We start from the raw sequence: 17,342 nt of genomic DNA, 5'->3' as shown, positions 1-17,342 counted from the left end.
AGCCCAGCCAGCAGGAATGCAGTGTCTCAGCACAAGGCTTTGTGTGGGCTCAAAAGAACCCACACCCCCACCAACACACACGCAAGCACACGCCCTTCCAGGCCACGCACCTATGCCTCCCCCGCAACCATGCAGATACACCTGAGCCCTTGTGGTGCTGGGGATCCATCATAGGGGGCCACACACTTCCCACCCCTCTGCCTTCTGAAGCCCTGACTGGAGCAGCCCTGTGACCAGAACTAGGTCAGGCCTTCTCCACACCAAGGGCTCTGTACCCCTGCATGACCACCTCCCACCCTGCGTCCTATCAGAGAAGACCCCTTTCCCTTTGAGGCTTGAAGGAAGAGCAGGGCAGCTCTGCCGCCCCCTTCCTGCCTGCCTGACAGGTGAGCAGCTTCCCTGAGTTCCTGAGACACACGGTGGCTGAGCGGCATCCTTCTTCGGGCTGAGGCCAGGGATGCCCAGCGGCCCCTCATCCTCCATGGGGAAGTCCCAGTTTCAGGAAGCACATTTCCTGCCAGCTCAGCACTGAGCTAGGCCCCGTGGGAGGAAAGGCCAAGCCAAGAGGCTACGGGCATCTCCGGCCAGAGTAGAGATGGCTGGGAGCCATGGTGACCTCCCTTGTGGCCTGGAAGGCAACCTCTGGTGACGGAGGGGCAAAATCTCCCCACCCCAAACCAGATATGCGGGATTCAGACTCCAGGGTCCACTCCCAATCCCCTCCCCTTACCAGCTCGGAGTCCTTGGACCTGCTACTCATCCTCCCTGTCCACTGTCCAGGGATTCTTCATTTACAGAACGAGGAGGACAACAATACCAACCTCAGAATTGTGAGGAGTAAAGCACTCAACACGTTTGTGTGTTAGAATTCCCTAGTGAAACTTTGGGAATGTCCCCTTCCCATTTCTAACTGAAGGGGGCTATATTAGATGCTCTCTTGGGGAACTTCTAACTCGAATCTCTCATTTCTGAAGTTATTCCCCCAAATGCAGAAAAAAGTAAAGAGCGCACAGCACTGGACAAACTGAGGTCTTATAATTAGGTGGTGTCCCCTCCCAAATGTGTCTGGGTTGCAGGGGGTGGGCGTTCACAGCTGGCTTGGGGTGGGTTTGAGGGCAGGGAGGAAAAATATCAAAGACTGCCCCCAACCTTCTCCTCTGACCAAAGAAGAAGTTTGCTCCCAAGTTGAGGCTGGCTGTGTAGCTGCTGAGCACTCTGAAGCTACTACCCCCTGCCCCCGCCCTGGGCCGCTGGAAGGAGAGCTGCGTGCCCCAGTTAAACAGGTGGATTTCAGCGTGGACCCACCCAGCCTTCGGAGGCATTCAGCAACTCACCGACATACCCCTTCACCAGGGTCTCCACTCCCCATCTGTTCTCCTCTACTCCTTAGAACACTGCTGGCCCACCACACTTTGTTACAGGTGGGGATCTGACCATGTTAATATTCCCACCCACTTTTTCCAATGCATCACTTCCCTGCTTAAAATTTTCAAAATGATCCCAGAATCTCAAGGTGAAGTCCAAACCATTTCTTCTGGCATTCAAGGGTCCCCTCTCCCTTTCCAGTCTTCTCTTGGTACGTCCTTCGGCCACTGCCCTAAACCGAGCAACCACCTGCCCTCACCCCCATCCTTCAGCATTTGCCCATTGCACCTGTCTAGGTTCTGTTGATCCTAACACAGAGATGCCCTCTGCTCTGTACTCACAGGCCACGCCTGTGTGTCCCACATTAGCTCTTAGCACTGATTGCCATGTACTATGATTTCATTCGTGCCAGCTCAGCGGCTGCCACTTGACCACTACCTTCAAGAGAGCATGAAGAAGGGCTACCTTTTTCTGGATGCCCCTTTTGCAGGCATTCTCCCCTGTCGTCGGCTACACCTAACAGCAGGTGGCGCCCAGGAGGCCATCCCATTGCCTACCAGGCATTCTGGCCTGGGGTCCTCCTCCTGAGCCACAGAGAGCCTTGATCTTTTCTATGAAAATAAAGGCAGCCATCCAGGCAAAAGGTGAGACGATTATGTCAAGGGGTAAATTGTATCAACAGATGCCCAAGGAGCCCACACAAACATTCTCCACCAAGATTCGCTCCAAAAAGAGCCAGATAGCACCGTCTCTGAAGCCCAGCTTTGATCCTTTCTGTGAAAATAAAGTTGAGGCTGTGGCCCATTCCTCAGGCTAACTGGGGGACAGGGTGGGTCTGGAGCACCCAGCAGCGCCCATGCACCTTTCTGAAACGTCCTCCAGGATGAGGACTGGGGGTCGGTGGGTGAATCCAGCCCTAAATCTGGTAGGGAACCCCTGTCCCGGCCTCAAGTCAAACACACCTGAGGGCAGACATGCCTGGCACTGGTCACCCATCCTCTTTTGGTTTCGGTTGGGGTTTTCAAATCAACTAGAAGTGAAGCCAGCAGGGTCTCCCATGGAAGGGGCACACAGAAAACCCTGGCTTGGAGGTGAGGACCTTGGTGGGTGGTGGTTCCTCAGGGTGGAGGTTCCACTGGCGTGTCCCTCCCAGGCAAGGCTAACCTGCAGCCTGTCCAGGGTTCTTTCTGGTGAATCTCTTTCTCAGATGGGTGCAGACAGCCTTGACCAAGTGCAGGAAGTACTTGAGATGTTGCCCCCTCTCCTGCCCACCCGGCTCATCCAGGTAAGTCAGCTGAGCTGGCAGCACTGGCCCCAAGTATGGCAAGGAGCACAGAGTGCCAGGCCAGCCAGGGCCAGGGGAACATGAGACTGTGTCCCTGAGCCGAGGCCTGGACAGAATAGACGTCTGGGCCTGCCTCCTGCATCCCTGCTCCTCTCCAGGCTCCCAGTGAGACACTCTGGCCTCTAAAGTACCAGGGGTTATCCCAGTAAAACTGGCATCTTTATAAAAGGGTCCAGGAGGTGGGGTGCCTGGGAGGCTCAGTTGTTTAAGCACCTGCCTTTGGCTCAGGTCATGATCCCGGGGTCCTGGGATGGAGCCCCGCATGGAACCCCACATTGAGTCTCACATCTGGCTCCCTGCTCAGTGGGGAGCCTGCTTCTCTCTCTGCCTCTGCCCCTCCCCCATCTACGTCCCCCTGTGCTTATGCTTTACCTCTCTCAAATAAATAAATACAATACTTAAAATAAATAAATAAAAGGGTCCAGGAGAGGCGCCTGGTTCCCTCAGTTAATGGAGCATGCAACTCTTAATCTCGAGGTTGTAAGTTCAAGCCCCACATCAGATGGAAAGATTAAAAATTAAAATTTAAAAAAAAAAAAAAGAGGAGGGCGCCTGGGTGGCTCAGTGGGTTAAGCCTCTGCCTTTGGCTCAGGTCATGATCTCGGGGTCCTGGGATTGAGCCCCACATTGGGCTCTCTGCTCAGCAGTGAGCCTGCTTCCTCCTCTCTCTCTCTGCCTGCCTCTCTGCCTACTTGTGATCTCTGTCAAATAAATAAATAAAATCTTAAAAAAAAAAAAAAGAGTGGAGAGTACTACAAAGAGCACAAACTTCCACTAAAAGAAACAGGCCTCAGGGTGCCTGGGTGGCTCAGTCAGTTAAGTGTCTGTCTTTGGCTCAGGGCATGAATCCAGGGTCCTGGGATCAAGCACCACCCCCCCCAAATCAGGCTCCTTGCTCAGCGGGGAGCCTGCTTCTCCCTCTTCATCTACCTGCCACTCTGCAGACTTGTGTTCTTTCCCTATGTCTCTTTTAAAATAAATAAATAAAATCTGAAAGAAAGAAAGAAAGAGAGAGAGAAAGAAAGAAAGGGAGGAAGGAAGGAAGGAAGGAAAGGAAGAAAGAAGCTTCTTCAGTAGGTTTGGGGGGGGGCAGATAAAGTGGAAAAAAATATGTAAATAAAGACTTCCGCCCCCGGGGGCCAAGAGAAGCTCATCCCCAAGGGCTGGAGCAGGGAAGGAGAGGGGAGATCTACTTTGTTTTGTCCATGTATATATATTTATAGAGTTCATATGTTGAAAACTTTACAGAGTGAATTCCTTTTGCCTCTGACCACCCCTCTCTTTCTACATACTTCTCTCTGTGTCCCAACCTGCTTAACCCCTGTTGCACAAGGATATTCAGTGCGGTGCCCACCTCAGCCATTGGTGCACAGCCTGTCCTGCAGGGGGACGTGAGAGTTTCTAGCACAGGCCTGGGACAGCGAGGCTATCCTCATGCACAGCCCAGGATAGGCCCCAGGACCTAGCTGCACCTAGCATGGAGGAAGGGGCCCGCCCACCACCCACCAACCGCCCTTCCATGCCAACTTGTTGTTGGCACGGCCCTGGCACAGAGGTGCCCACAAAGTTGAGGACGGGCTGAGAGCACAGCCAGGTGCTCAGGCCTAGGAGCTGAGGGTGGGGGGTGAGGAGTAGCGCTGGCGGGCATGCTTCTCACAGTACAGCTCATCCCCCACCCAGAAGTGCCCGCGCATCTTCAGGTTCAGCCCGCAGTCTGCGCAGGTGTAACAGCTGGGATGGCGGTAGCGCCCCTCCTGGATGCGGATAGCGTGGTTCCTGCAGGGGGCGATGGAGAGGGCAGAGCCGTTAGCCTGGGGGCTTGGGTGGAGGTGGGGGCCCCAGGCAGGACCGCTGCCCTTCTCATTCGCAGGGAGCCTAGCTCCGAGACAGGACTCAGGGAAGATCCCCAAAATTCAAAGGCTGACTCCCCGAGCCTTCCTTCAGGACTCTCGCCTCAATAACCCCACAACCCCCCACCCTCAACACCTCTAGTTAAAAAAAAGAGGTGGGTTCCCCCTTTAAACAAACGCAGATAAATTGCATCCTGAATTTTCTGGGTTGATAATGGAGCAGTGGTTCTCAAAACGTGGTCCCAGGTATGAGGACCCACAGCATCGCATTCCTTGCGGACAAGCTGGAAAAGTGGAAGCTCTGGGGCGCCCTGAGCTTCTGAACCCTCTGACAATTCCTCTGCAGCTGCTCTTTGAGAACCACTTTCCTTGTGTCTACACAGCGGCATGGGTAATATCCCATTCCGCAGGTGGAACAGCGGAGCCCACAGAGGCTAAGGGGTTTGCCTAAACTGAGTCATCTGGCCGTTAACACCGCGTGCAAGACATTTATGGCGGGGGCGGGGGGGGGGAGTGGGGTTTCATCAATTTGCCCGAGAACACCGCTGCATTATAATGCCACCCACTGAGAAAAACAAACCTGCGTCTGGAAAACCCATCCCTTTCCAAAGTAGGTGGGGAAGGGGGATGGGGGGAGGGGGGTGGGGGGCAGAGCAACATTTTCCAGGAGGAGGCACCCCGTCTGGAGGTAGATCTCCAGAGGCTTTTAGATTACTGTAGAGAAATCAGAAGCAATAACATTTCCTCCTCCTCTGGAGAGGGCGAAAGAAATCAGAAAGGAGGCGATGCAGCAGAAGAAGGCAGCAAGGCTTTGTAAGAAGCCTGAGAACAAGCTGCATTACCCCCTCGCACAGACTCACCGCGGAGACCCCCGCCCGGGACCCGGACTGGTTGTTCAGTGCAGAGCCCTCCCGAGGGCGTTCCCGGCCCTGCTCCGCCCCCTACCGCCCTGCCAGGGAATGCCCGCCCCCCACCCCCACCCCAGTACTCACACGATGCTGGTGCTGCACTTCTCGCACGTGTGGAGCTTGGGTGGGGTGGCCAGCGCCCTGGAGGTGGGCAGAGAGGACTGGGGGCTCAGCTGACTGGGCAGGAAGGCAGGTGTGCCACCTGGGGGTGGGCAGACAGACACATTAGAGCTCTTCTCCCCCAGGCGGCAGCCAGGCTCTATTTACCCATGCACGCTCCTCCAGCACAGCTCCGAGGAGGCTCCTAAAAGGTGTGCTTACACACGCTCGGCTAAGGGAACACCGGGGGTGTGGCTGGTATGTGATGGACGAAGGGAGTGATGACAGCCGCTCCTTGGCTGGGGCGGAGTTAGCCCAAGCTGAGGCAGCCCAAGGAATGTCTGAGCTGTGTCTACACATCCCACCAAGCAGGCGTGATCCAGGCATGATGCTATTAATTAAAAGATGGTAATGATAGATAATAGCAGCACCACAATACCTTTATACAGCTTTCAAAGGGCTTCTATGGGCCCGGCTGCCTGTGAGCCTTGGAACAACACTGAGGTGAAGCACCGGGGGTACGGGGCGGGTATGGTCCCCGTTGGCCCAAGGACCCCAAGGCTCCAGAAGTGGCCATCTGCGCTCCCCCACCTCCAACCACCTCTCTCCGGGCCCTGCCCACGGGCCCACCAAGGCCTCGGGGTCCTGATAGACAAGCTTCGCTCGCTACCCCCTGACCCCAGTGAGCACCCCAGGAGCTAACTGTCGGAATTGAAGCTGAGCACCAGATATTATGCCAGTGAGGCTGTTGATCCAGAGCTCCGGACTGTCCCATCATCTGCCTCCCTGCGGCCTCTGTCGGGCTAGGCCCCCTCGTCTCTCCCCTGCACTAGGCAGTGCCCCCCAACACACACACACACAGTACCACTGTACCCCGACCACCATCTCACCCCAATAAACTGTTCTTCAAGGGCAGACGGGTGCCTGGCCACTCTCGGCCACCACACTTGGCACCCCATAGGCCCATCAGACAGGCACAGTAAATGTCTGTGGAAGGAACAACGGAATGGCTGGCGAGAGCCCATATCTCTCTTAGTTCTCACTCCAGCATTTGCCTGGCATTATTTAATGGGCCCTCCTGGGTTAGGGCACTCCTCTGCCTGGCACCTGAGACCCCCCAGCCAGGACTCAACCTCTAAGACCAGGCCCCTGCTACTCTCTCGCTACTCTCTCGCTGCCAGCCACCACAGGCCTCGCACTCACCACCACCACCCCCCCCCGCCCTCTCTGAGGCTCAAACTCCCTGCTGCCATCTTAAGGCCCTTTGTTAAAGTCTTAATCTTTCTTCAAGGGTCAAGTCAACGTCATTTTCCTCCATGAAGCCCTCCCTGGAGACCCAGTCCCCATGGGCCCTATTCCCCATCTTTGTCATTCCCTTGACATTTTCCTGATCCCAGCCAGCACCTCTGGGTGCACCCCTGGAACTCCTACCAGACTGAAAGCCCCTTTAGTGCAGGGACTTGCCCTTGGTGCCTACTCCTGTGATGAGTACTTAAGACATACCTGTCCAATATCATGCCCAGTTAGGGTCTGGGAACCCTGTCGGAACCTACTTCCAACACGAAAACCCCCCAGGGGCTCACCTCTCTCCTCAGCCTCCAGGGCTTCCTGCAAGAGCCGAAAGGAGCTGGACTGCCGGGGGGCGAGCCGCGCCTCACGATTCTCCTGCAGCATCTTGTAGACTTCTGAGTCCTCTTCCAGAAGGCGGCTTCCCCCTTCTGAGTCCACACTGCAGGGGCAGGAGGCAGCCAGGAGTGAGGGTCCCTTCCTGGGTATGAGGACAAGCATGGGGGCAGGGAAAGAGCACCCTAGGGCAAAGGATTCTGGGAGTGGGTATTCAGAGGACAGCCAACTGGGTTTAAAACCATCGGGACCCCTCCCCAACCACTCCCCGCCACCCCCATCCCTCCTCTCTTGTCTCCTAGCTTCCCAGGCCCTCCAGGATTCCCCCCCACCCTCCAGGGCCCGCTGCTACCTGAGCCTGGGGCTGGAGGAGCGGGGACCGGGGGAAGGCGGCAGCACCAGCACAGCTGAGTCGCCAGCGCGGGTGAGGCTGGCCTGTGGGACAGAGAGGCACCAGGGGAGGAGTCAGCGGCTGGAACCTTGGCCAACACAGCCGTCAGGGCCGCCAAGCCAAGTCCGGCTGTTCCCCAGGCCCAACACCAGAGGGCTCCCAGCGCTCACTGACCAGCAGGCCGGCCACAAGGGCCCATCGCCCCAACCCTGCCCTCTGGGAACTAGGGACTCCTCCTGCTCCGTCCCAGAAGGGGAGAGTGGTCAGCCCCTGACTGTGGAAGTAAAATGGTTCTGCAAGGAGACTGAGCAAGGGGCAGAACAGCAGAGAGGAAGTAAGCAGATCCTTTCGCTGTGAGGAGAAGGAAACCCAGGGATGGAGCGAGGGGCCCAGGACCCCTCTTAGAGTCAGGGCTGGGGTTGCAAGAGAGACCCCTCTCCTGCACACACTTCCTCTCCTGAGAGGGCTGTCCTGGAGGTCTGGTTCTGTCCCAGGGAGTCTGGGGGGGCCAGGCCCATTTTGGACCCACACCCCAGCAGCAGCGCCCCCCTCTCCAGGTGGAGAGGAGCCCAGCTCCCTGACTAGGAGCAGCTCTGCCTTTCTCCTCCCTCCCTCCTATTCAGCTAGGGACACCTGCCTTCCCAGAAGGAACCTTGGATCCCCAAGTCCAGAGAAGCTGCTCACCTCCCCCCGCCAAGAGCTCATCTGTAGCCAGCACCTCTCAAACTGTGTTCTGGTGAACACAGGGATGTTAATAAGTGAGTGGCAGGTATGTGGGGGGAGAGGGGATGCCAAGAGAAATTCTGTAGTTAAATTTAAGTTTAGGAAATTATTAAAATTAAATGTATTTCTCATGGGACTTCTCAGAGCCTTTAAGGTGCTAAAAGTACACAGTGGTAGGGGCACCTGGGTGGCTCAGTGGGTTAAAGCCTCTGCCTTCAGCTCAGGTCATGATCCCAGGGTCCTGGGATCGAGCCCCACATCGGGCTCTCTGCTCAGCAGGGAGCCTGCTTCCCCCTCTCTTTCTCTGCCTGCCACTCTGCCTACTTGTGATCTCTGTCAAAAAATTAATAAAATCTTTAAAAAAAAAAAAAGTACACAGTGGCTCCCAAGAGGGAGGTGTGGGACCCTGTGATTCCCACACCATCTGATCACAGCCTCATTTATAGACCAGAATGCAAGCTTCATTGGGTTCGGAATTTCTGTTGGTCCACCAACACATCCCCAGAGACTAGAAGGACACCTGACACAAAGCAGCTCAACAAAAGCTTATTGAAGGGGGACGCCTGGGTGGCTCAAACGGTTAAGCATCTGCCTTCGGCTCAGGTTGTGATCCCAGCGTTCTGGGATCAAGTCCCACATCAGGCTCCCTGCTCAGCGGGGAGCCTGCCTCTCCCTCTGCCTCTGCCTGCTGCTCTGCCTGCTTGGGCGCTCTCTCTCTCTCTCTCTCTCTCTGACAAATAAATAAAACCTTTTTTAAAACAAAAATCAAATAAGTTTGTTGAAGGAATGACCATGGTCCTCAGGCCAAAGGAGGGAACTCGGAGCACGGGAACTGAATATCAGGTCCAGAGAGAGAAAGAGGGGCTGATCCAAGGTTAGATGTTAGAGATGGGACTACCCCAAGTCTCCCTGCCCACCCAGCCCAGGGCTCCTGGTTACACTACATGGGTGGTCCTCAGATCTTCTCATCAGGACCCCGAGGGCTCCTTAAAACACAGATTGGTGCCCTGCTCTACACCTTCACCCCTGCATCTAACCCAGCAGGTCCAGGCTGGGACCTGAGAATGTGCATTTCTAACAGGTTCCAAGGTGCTGCTGCAGGCTTGGGAGCCACTCCCTGTACCTCCAGCGTCTCCCCGGCGTCTCCCCTTTGCCCAAGTTTGGGAACCACAAGGAAGAAGGCCAGGATGGATGGACCCTTTCCAGCCATGCCCTGTGCCAAGCGCAGTCCCAGCTGGTGTCAGCCCCAAGATCTCCCAGAGAAGGCCCTCCCCACTTCCACCCAGGCCCAGACACGCCAGGTCCTGCTTATACACTGCTCTGCCATCCCCCTGGCTTATCATCCTCTAATCTAAACCCTATCCAGTCCTACCTCTGACGTCCAGCAAAATTCCTGACAAAGCCTTCTCAGGCCACCCAGCCCACACTCCTCTCTTCCCTCCCAGGATGCCTCCTGCTTTTATAATTAAGACCACACTGTTTAGTTCTTAATTGTTCCCAAACTGCTTTACATGCTTGCCTTATCTCTCCAACTACACTTTAAATTCTTTAAAGACGGGGATCTTATCGAAGGCATCTCTGTGCCCCCCCTTGCCTGGCAGTCCACTGAGTGGGCCCACAAGGAGTCACTGGCGAGACCCTCCCACGCAGCCCCCACAGGAGCCCTCTCCTTCCTTCCCCAGAGTCCCCCAGTTTGTAATGCCCTCCCCCGGCCATCTCCAAAGATTCTGCTTTCTGGAATGCAGAATCACCCGGAGGTAGGATTCCAGCAGCTGGGCCTCATCCCCTTCACCCCAAAGGCTGGATATGCCCCCCCCACCCAATTCTGCCCCCAACAGCTGTGGCCCAGGACTGTTGGCAGCCTTGCTCCCTCACTTCCTCACCCCTGCCCTTAGAGAGGAGAAATACCACCAAGACAGGGTGTGGGGGGGCTGTCACTAGTTCACAGTAGGACCCGACGGTGGGTTGGGGGGGTGGGGTTTGTCCAGAGTAGAAGGGCAGGGAGGAGGGCAGACAGAAAGTAAGCCAAGTGCAACTTGAGGCAGAACCACAGTCCCACTGGTGGTTCTCTGGGCTGAGTCAGAGGAGGAGGAAGGGGGATGGGGTGATGGGAGTTGGGGGCGGGCATGGGGCTTGGAATGGGGAGGAATGTGTTCAAGAGATGCAGCCAGAGCCAAAGGGAACCATCCCAACAACAGCAGCAAAACTATTTCAGCCCTGGCCCAAGAGAAACACTCAGGAAGGGAGGATGCTAGCAGGAAGGGGGAGGCAGCGAGTGGGAGGACAGGAGGTAGAAGGCCACCTGGGACCGGCCAGGCAGGGCTGGGAACCAGCGAGTGCAGCCCACCAGCAGACACAGTTTCCTCCCGGCTCAGGAGAGGGGCATGCTTGTTGCTGGGCAATGGAGGCGCCGGCTGCCCAAGGGGGACCCGCCATCTGCAGCCCCAAGGGTGCCACTGGCAATTAGCCGGGATAGGACGCTCTCTCCTCCCCACTCCCCAGGCATCCTCACCTGGCGGTTTCCGGGGCGGCCCCCGTAGGAGAAGCGGTCAGCAGCGGTGGGTCCCGGGGAGTGTGCCAGACTCTGAAAACTGAAATGCGGGAAATGGATGGTGTGTGTGCCCCCCATCCCAACCAGTCTGCCTCAGGGACACAGAGGGTGCCCTCAGGCTCCCGTAAACCCAGCTGCTGAGACTGACAGGCCTGTTCATGACCCTGTGGTCATCGTGCCCTCCCCTGCGCTCACCTGCGGCTGACCACAGCCTCTCCAGGGAGGGCGTGCGGACTGCTGAGGGGCAGGGTAGAGAAGGGGCTGCCTGGCTGGGGGCTGGAGGACACGGGGCTGGAGCAGGAAGACCGCAGGGAGGACTGGCTGTCCGTGTGCGTCCTCATGGAGCCCTGTGGAGAGAAGGGCCGGGAAGGGAAGCACCCATCCCCTAACCGGCCCTGCCCCTCAGGGCTCCCCTCATCTCAGGGTGCTGGAATTCCCAGCAGAAGTCACCTTCCTACCTGGAAGCGAGTCGCCAGCACTTCCACAGAGCCTTCCCCATTGGTCTGCCCAGGGGAAGCAGCCCGGGACCTGAGGAGAGGCCAGAGGGAAGCAGGTCACAGGAGTCCAGGAGCCCCGCTCACCTGATTGGGCTGCAGATTGCAGCTGTTCCCCCTACAGATTCTCAAGACTCATAAATGTTCAAAACATGTGGAAGTCAGGTTGTCAAATTTCAACTTTGCCAAGTTCAAAACAACTCTTATTAACAACCACTGTCATCTCTCAAAGGAATGGACAGTTTAGCATCAATATGAAAAACAGACGTAATTTCATCAATTCCGTTTTAATAAAACCTCACAGTACTCCCTGTCTTTCTCTTTCTGTCTCTCTCTTTTACAATTTTTCATTTATTTACTTGAAAGAGAGGAAGAGAACATGAGCAGGGAGAAGGACAGAGGGAAAGGGAGAAGCAGACTCCCTGCTGAGCACGGAGCCCGGACACAGGACTCCACGCGGGGCTCGATCCCAGGACCCCCAGATTATGACCTGAGCCAAAGCCAGACACTTAACTGACTGAGCCACCCAGGCGTCTCTCTCCTTTTTTTTTTTTTTTTTAAGTAGTCTTTACACTTAATACCAGGCTCAAACTCAAGACCCAGAGAGGAAGAGTTCTATGCCCCACCAACCGAGCCAGCCAGGCACCCCTCTTTTTATTTCTTTTTCTTTTCTTTTCTTTTCTTAGCATTTCGTCTAGACTTTGTCATTGGTCAGCACCAGTTTGTAGATTGATTCTGGAGGCGATTGCTGATTTCATATAAATAATCCTTTATCTTTCACCCATGGAGACACAGAAGCCCAGAGAGAGAAAGTGAGTTCCTTAAAACCCAGCAATGGCCAGGCTAGCTGCCCACTCTCCCCTGCCCAGCCAGAGGCTGTCTCCCACCAGCTTTGCTGCTAATGGCTGGAACACCTTTGAGAGGGTCATTCCTAGCCCCTTCTGAAGGATTCTCCTCCACAAAACAAAGTGTGGAGCCTGTCTCCCCCACAACCCCCCCAACTCCCAGACCCCGCCATCTTGCAGGGCCGAGACAGCCAGGGTAACAAGCAGGCCCAGCTCCCCACCAATCACCAAGGCAGCCAGCAAAAAGAGGTGCCCCACCTCAGCTCCCTGGGAACCCCCCTGAAGGCCCTTCCCGCTGGAGTCTTGAACAGGAGGCCATTGGAGGGCTGCGAAGAAAGAGCCTGCCATGCCCCAACCCCACTACACCATTCCTGGATGTCTGGCCACTTCTAGAGAGGTCTGCAAGAACTGCAGTCACCACACGCCACACCAGCCTCGGCCTCCCCAGGCAGGGGTGTGGGGCCAGAGTAAAGGGAGCTGGGGCTTTTGGCTCCAGCCCAGCACACTGCTTCCTGCCACAGAGCTTCTGGGTGCTCCCGTGGAGGAGACTGGGAGGGTTTAGGAGTGGACCGAACAAAAGAAAGAAGATGCCGGGAGTCTTGACCTGCCCATCATGGAGCTGGAGGCCTGGAGGGACTTGGTCAGGCCCCCCTCGCTAATGGCACTGCGTACAAGAGGAACCTATGGGAAGTGATGGTGTCAGCAGCTCCCTGCCCCTCTGCCACCCCACTCTGCAGTCCCTTGTAGACTTTGGTTCCCTTCCCAGATGCCGTGAGGTACTCTCCACCCTCCTCCTTGGGTCGCAGTCCTGCAAACACTCACGAGCCTGAGTGGTATGAGGGAGTCACTGAAGGGGCCGGGGTCATGACAGCATCGTGGGAGCCAGCGTCTATGGCACTGTGGGACAGTGGGGGTGAGGAGAAGGCATGGACTCAGGGCCCAGAGAGAGCCTGGGAGGGGAGGGGAAGGCAGAGAGGCAGGAGGTAACTGACTCAAGTTCAAGGCCCGCCCAGAGGGTTCTCCTGACTGGGGGATCTCCCAGCATTCCTGTCCTGTGATTCACTCTGATGCCCCACCTCAGGGAGCCACCTGTTCCCTCCACCCCACCCCCCTGCCAACCCAGGCCTCGTGGCTGAAAACCCAAGCCTGGGACTCTGCCTTCACCTGCACAGCCCAGAGAAGCCATGGGGACTGACAGAGGGGGTTCTTTGGGGAGTGAGCCCCAAACTCCTCAAACCAACCCCACCAGGATCTGAACAAAGGCCATCCCCTCTTGGAGGCTCTGGGAGACTCAGCCTAAGGCACCCGTTTCCCCTCTTCAACCCACTTCATGCCCACACCCTCTACCCTGCACACTTGGGAACCAGTCAAACCCGGGCATCCAGATGCTTGATGCCAGCCGGCCCTGCCCATGGCTGCATGCCCAGCTGGGCTCGGGGACACCCTTCAGCCCACCCTGAGGCAGCTCCAGAGCCTGGACCTTCTCAAAGATGAGCCAAAAGATCCCAGGAAGACCAGGCTGGGGCTGAGAGGGCAGCCACCATGCAGCAGGCCAGCAGAGGGGTGAAGAAATGCTGGCCGGCCTAGCAGAGGGGAGGGCCTACCGGTCTAGCCGCAGCCGCAGGGGTGAGGGGCTCTGGCGGATCTTGCTTTGCGCCTCCGCGTGAAGCATACCCTCAGCACTCTCCCCGTTGATGGCCAGGATAATGTCACCGGGCCGGAGGTCAGCAGCCTCAGCCTTTCCCCTCTCAGTTACCTGTAGGGGATGAGGGACAAGCGGTCTGAGATACCCCCCGCTCAGACAGCGAGGACATTCCCGCAGGGATGGAGGAGAGGGGATGTCTCTCTGTCCTGCCCAAGAAATACAGAAGCAGGCTTGAACCAGGCTGGCCAGTGTCCCCCTTTTTCTCCCTGCCCCGCAGTGTCTGCCCAGTTATTCAGTTAACCCCCTCCCAAAGCTGGAGGGGAACCACCCCCTCACCCCATCCCTGGCATTCTCACAGAGCCTCCCAAAGAAAGGACAGAATTTCAGGGGCTGTGCTTGGAAATACTTCTGGATAGAGAGCCCTGCCCACGCAAACACACCACATAGGTAGTTGCCCCGCGAATGCTCCCTGGCCTGGGCCTGGGTCAGGACACTGCCAAGGACTTGGGGCTCCTGTTCTAGTAACTTCCCCAGGTGGCTGCCAGCAGGTGCAGGGTGGGTGACCAAGGAGAAAAGAGCAGGCCTCTACTTGGCCCAGCTCCCTGTCAATCCCCAGATGTCTGTTCCCGAAGTGGTCACCACAGCCCCATGGCAATGGGGCCCCAGTCCTCCCCAGACTAACACTCTCAGAAGCAGGCCTTCTGACTCCAGAATAAAAAAAAGAAAGGTGGCTGTGGAGAGCCGGTAGACAGGGTAGATCGTAACTCCTGGAACTAGCCCTTACCTTGGTCACCATGATGGGCGTGTGGAAATCCCTGCCCCCAGTGATCCGGAAGCCCCAGGGCCCGGGCCCCGCCACATCCACAGTCAGGGCCATATCACAGGAAGGTGGGCTGGAGACCCTGTAGAAGCAAAAGAGAGGGGATGACAGGTCCAGAGAGAAGCCAGTTAGGGACTGGGGAAGGGTGAGAGGGGGAGTGTAGAGGAAGTGACTAACTCCCTCCTTCACCCCCCTGGTTTCACTTCCCCCCACCCTGGGAAGCCATGACTCTGAGTTCCCCCTTCACCGCCACCGTCTTCAGCAGCGCAGCTCCCAGAAGGCAGGCCGTTCGGGTGCTTCACAGGCCCTTGCTGGATGGAGACCAGGCGGGCAGGGGCTGGCAGGTGGTAGGCGATGTCGCCGTTTCCTGCCTCTCCCCCTCCTCCACCAGCAAGGCTAAGTCCCAACAGTGCTTGCTTCCTGTCCCCAAAACTGACTGCACAAGGTACTTCCTCCCCACTCTGGGGGAGGGCAGCACTCTGGAAACAAGAGTGACAGCAAACAAGGGGGTGAGGCCACCACAGACTGTTCAAGTAGTTGGCTGGGTGGGGACTGGCCCCGGGTCTTCAGAGAGGCCTCCTGGCAGCCGGTCTGGCCCCTGGCAATGTGGTCCAGGTAGGCAAGATGAGGCTTCCCACCTCCTCCAGGGGCCTGCTGCCCTCTGAACAGCCCCAGCCAGAAGGACGGGCTCACCTGCCAAGCTGGGCACACCCACCCCCTGGCAATGGCTGTAGCAGGGCGAGCTGACTGATGCTGCCTGCTAGCTGGGGCCACAGGCGTCCCATCCACGGCCCCCTCCGCTGGGCAAGGGAGTGTCCTTACAGACCCAGCCCTGGTAGGATTTCCTGAGCCTCTAGTTATGGAGCCAGGAGCCAACCCAGGCAGGAAGCTGTAATGCCAGCCCTGGGCCACCACCCTGCCCAGCACCCCCCTGGAGGTGCCCCTGGGGAGGCCCAGAGGCTGCAAGTGCTGTCAGAATCCATCAAGGACACTAGGGCCACTTCCCGTGCTTAAGAGCCTGGGGAGACGGCAGCCAAGCAAGCAAGAAGGGCTCTCGGCCCCCTCTACGGTCCCTGGCTTCGCCTTTTGCCCAGGCCTAGCCCCTGTCCCTGCCCCAGGTCTCCAGGTCCCCAGGCCGACGCTCGCGGTTCACAGAGGCTTTGGATTCTCAGACCTTTGAGCCGGCTGATGGACTCCGCGCCCCGGGCCGCGGAGATGTGCCCAGCCCGTTGGCCCAGCTCTCCCAATCCGGGTGCCTTCTGCGCTCCGAGGCCAAAGTACCCGCGGGCCCGGTGCTGGAGGAGGAGCGCCCGGGATCGGGAAAGCCCAGCACGCTGGGGGCACCGGCCTCCAGGCGAGGCTACAGGGAGAGGAGCCGTGGGCGGAGTAAAGGGCCGGGACTCGGAGAGCGGCTCGGGGGGCGCGGGCGCGCAGAGCTGCGAGGTCCCCGGAGCCGGGAAGGTCGCCGGCCGTGCTGACGGTGCGCAGGTGGGCGCGCTCACCTAGCTCCCGCTCACCTGGCTCCCGCTCACCCGTCGGGCTGGACGGCCAGAGCCGGGAGGGAAGGGAAGGGAAGGAGGGAGGGTGAGGAGACACCGCCACTGCCGCCGCCGCCACCGCCGCTGCCGCGGTCTGCCCGACTCTGGGGAGAGCCCGCCCGGGGCTCCAAGACCTGCCTCCGCCCATGTGATCCCGGGGCCGCCCCTGCCACCGCCCCTGGCCCGGGAGGCCGCCTCCTCCGCGCAGCCCAGCCCCGGAGCTGCCACCTGGCCCGCGCCCTGCTGGGGTGCGCGGAGGGGGGGCGGGGGGTGTCTCTCTCTAGGGCCCCCTAGAGGCTGTGGCCGTCCTCCCCGAGGTGCCCTTCTCCCGAATGCTCGGAGAGGGCCGGGAGGCGTTCCGGTGACGGGTCGCGAGCCCCACTGCGCGGACAGCCGAGGCTGCGCCCCTGAAGCTCTCCCAGGCCGGCCGCGCCCACCCGCCTTCTCAGGGGCCCTCGAGCACCTCCCCCCCCTCCCCCGCCTTCACCACAGCCCGGGCCGGGGCGGGGGTGGGCCGGCTGGGTCTGTCTGCGGTCCGCCTGGCTCCTCCGCCCACTCCCGGCTCGAACTCCGACGCTGGCTCGGACGGAGCCCCGACACCCACAGATCCCAAGCCGGGGCTGCCCTCGCGCCCTCCTCAACTCGGTTCCCCAACGGCGCGCGAGCTCCCCGGTGGCTGAGGGCTGCTGGGTTCGGAGATGCCCCGCAAGCCTGCTCGGCTCCGGGCGACCTTCGAGGCCCAGGAGCTGGAGGGAATCCTGGCTGGCGGTCGCGGGGCGCTCTCCTGGGCTGACGCTCTTCCATTCCTGGCTTCCCTCTCCTCACCCTCTCTGCTGCCCTGCCTGGGGTGGGCCAGCCCCAACAATCACCATGGGCCCTCGCTGTCCATGTGGCTAGCCTTCTGCCAACCACCTGGAACCCAGGCTCTGGGGCTAGGGAGCGGGTAGCCGAGGAAGGCCCCAGGCACCAGCTCAGAACCATCTGGCAAATGGTTCCTTGGAACCGAACCTGGCAACCCTCAACCTGGAGACCTCAGGGCGCACCAAGAGCCGGCTGCGGCATCTCCCATCGGTATCCACTTTGCATTCTCTCTGTCAGACTGGTGTGTTTTCAGGGAAGCACACCTGTGGGCACAGCTGTAACTT

The 17,342-nt window shown here is 58.4% G+C and overlaps 1 protein-coding gene across 7 annotated transcripts; it reads right to left on the bottom strand.

The window, feature by feature from the left end:
- Positions 1–3,901: 3,901 nt before the first annotated feature.
- PDLIM2 (PDZ and LIM domain 2) lies at positions 3,902–16,303 on the bottom strand. 7 transcript variants are annotated; one of them, XM_080830653.1, is made up of 10 exons: positions 16,162–16,303; positions 14,624–14,741; positions 13,799–13,950; positions 11,314–11,383; positions 11,051–11,202; positions 10,817–10,895; positions 7,543–7,625; positions 7,151–7,296; positions 5,553–5,670; positions 3,902–4,486 (listed from the first exon to the last, which is right to left on the bottom strand). In XM_080830653.1, the coding sequence occupies exons 2-10, from the start codon at positions 14,714–14,716 to the stop codon at positions 4,315–4,317; spliced, it is 1,065 nt and encodes a 354-aa protein (XP_080686779.1). In that variant the 5' UTR covers positions 14,717–14,741; positions 16,162–16,303; the 3' UTR covers positions 3,902–4,314. The 7 variants fall into 7 exon arrangements, with proteins under 7 accessions (XP_080686779.1, XP_080686778.1, XP_080686780.1 ...); XM_080830652.1 differs by having other exon boundaries at positions 16,177–16,300; XM_080830654.1 differs by lacking the exon at positions 16,162–16,303 and adding an exon at positions 14,907–15,122.
- Positions 16,304–17,342: the final 1,039 nt, after the last annotated feature.

Source organism: Martes martes, assembly GCF_963455335.1.
Source record: "Martes martes genome assembly, chromosome: 2".
NCBI lineage: Eukaryota > Metazoa > Chordata > Mammalia > Carnivora > Mustelidae > Martes > Martes martes.
This window is presented reverse-complemented; position numbering and strand designations above follow the sequence as displayed.

What these genes read in the sequence shown, in the direction of transcription:
- PDLIM2 (XM_080830651.1), bottom strand. Translation starts at nt 14,716, where the DNA reads ATGGCCCTGACTGTGGATGTGGCGGGGCCCGGGCCCTGGGGCTTCCGG. An exon ending in GAGGCTGTGGTCAGCCGCAG is followed by an intron (nt 10,896 to 11,050) that starts GTGAGCGCAGGG and finishes CCCGCATTTCAG; the next exon opens with TTTTCAGAGTCTGGCACACT. An exon ending in TCCTCCAGCCCCAGGCTCAG is followed by an intron (nt 7,336 to 7,542) that starts GTAGCAGCGGGC and finishes CCTCATACCCAG; the next exon opens with GAAGGGACCCTCACTCCTGG.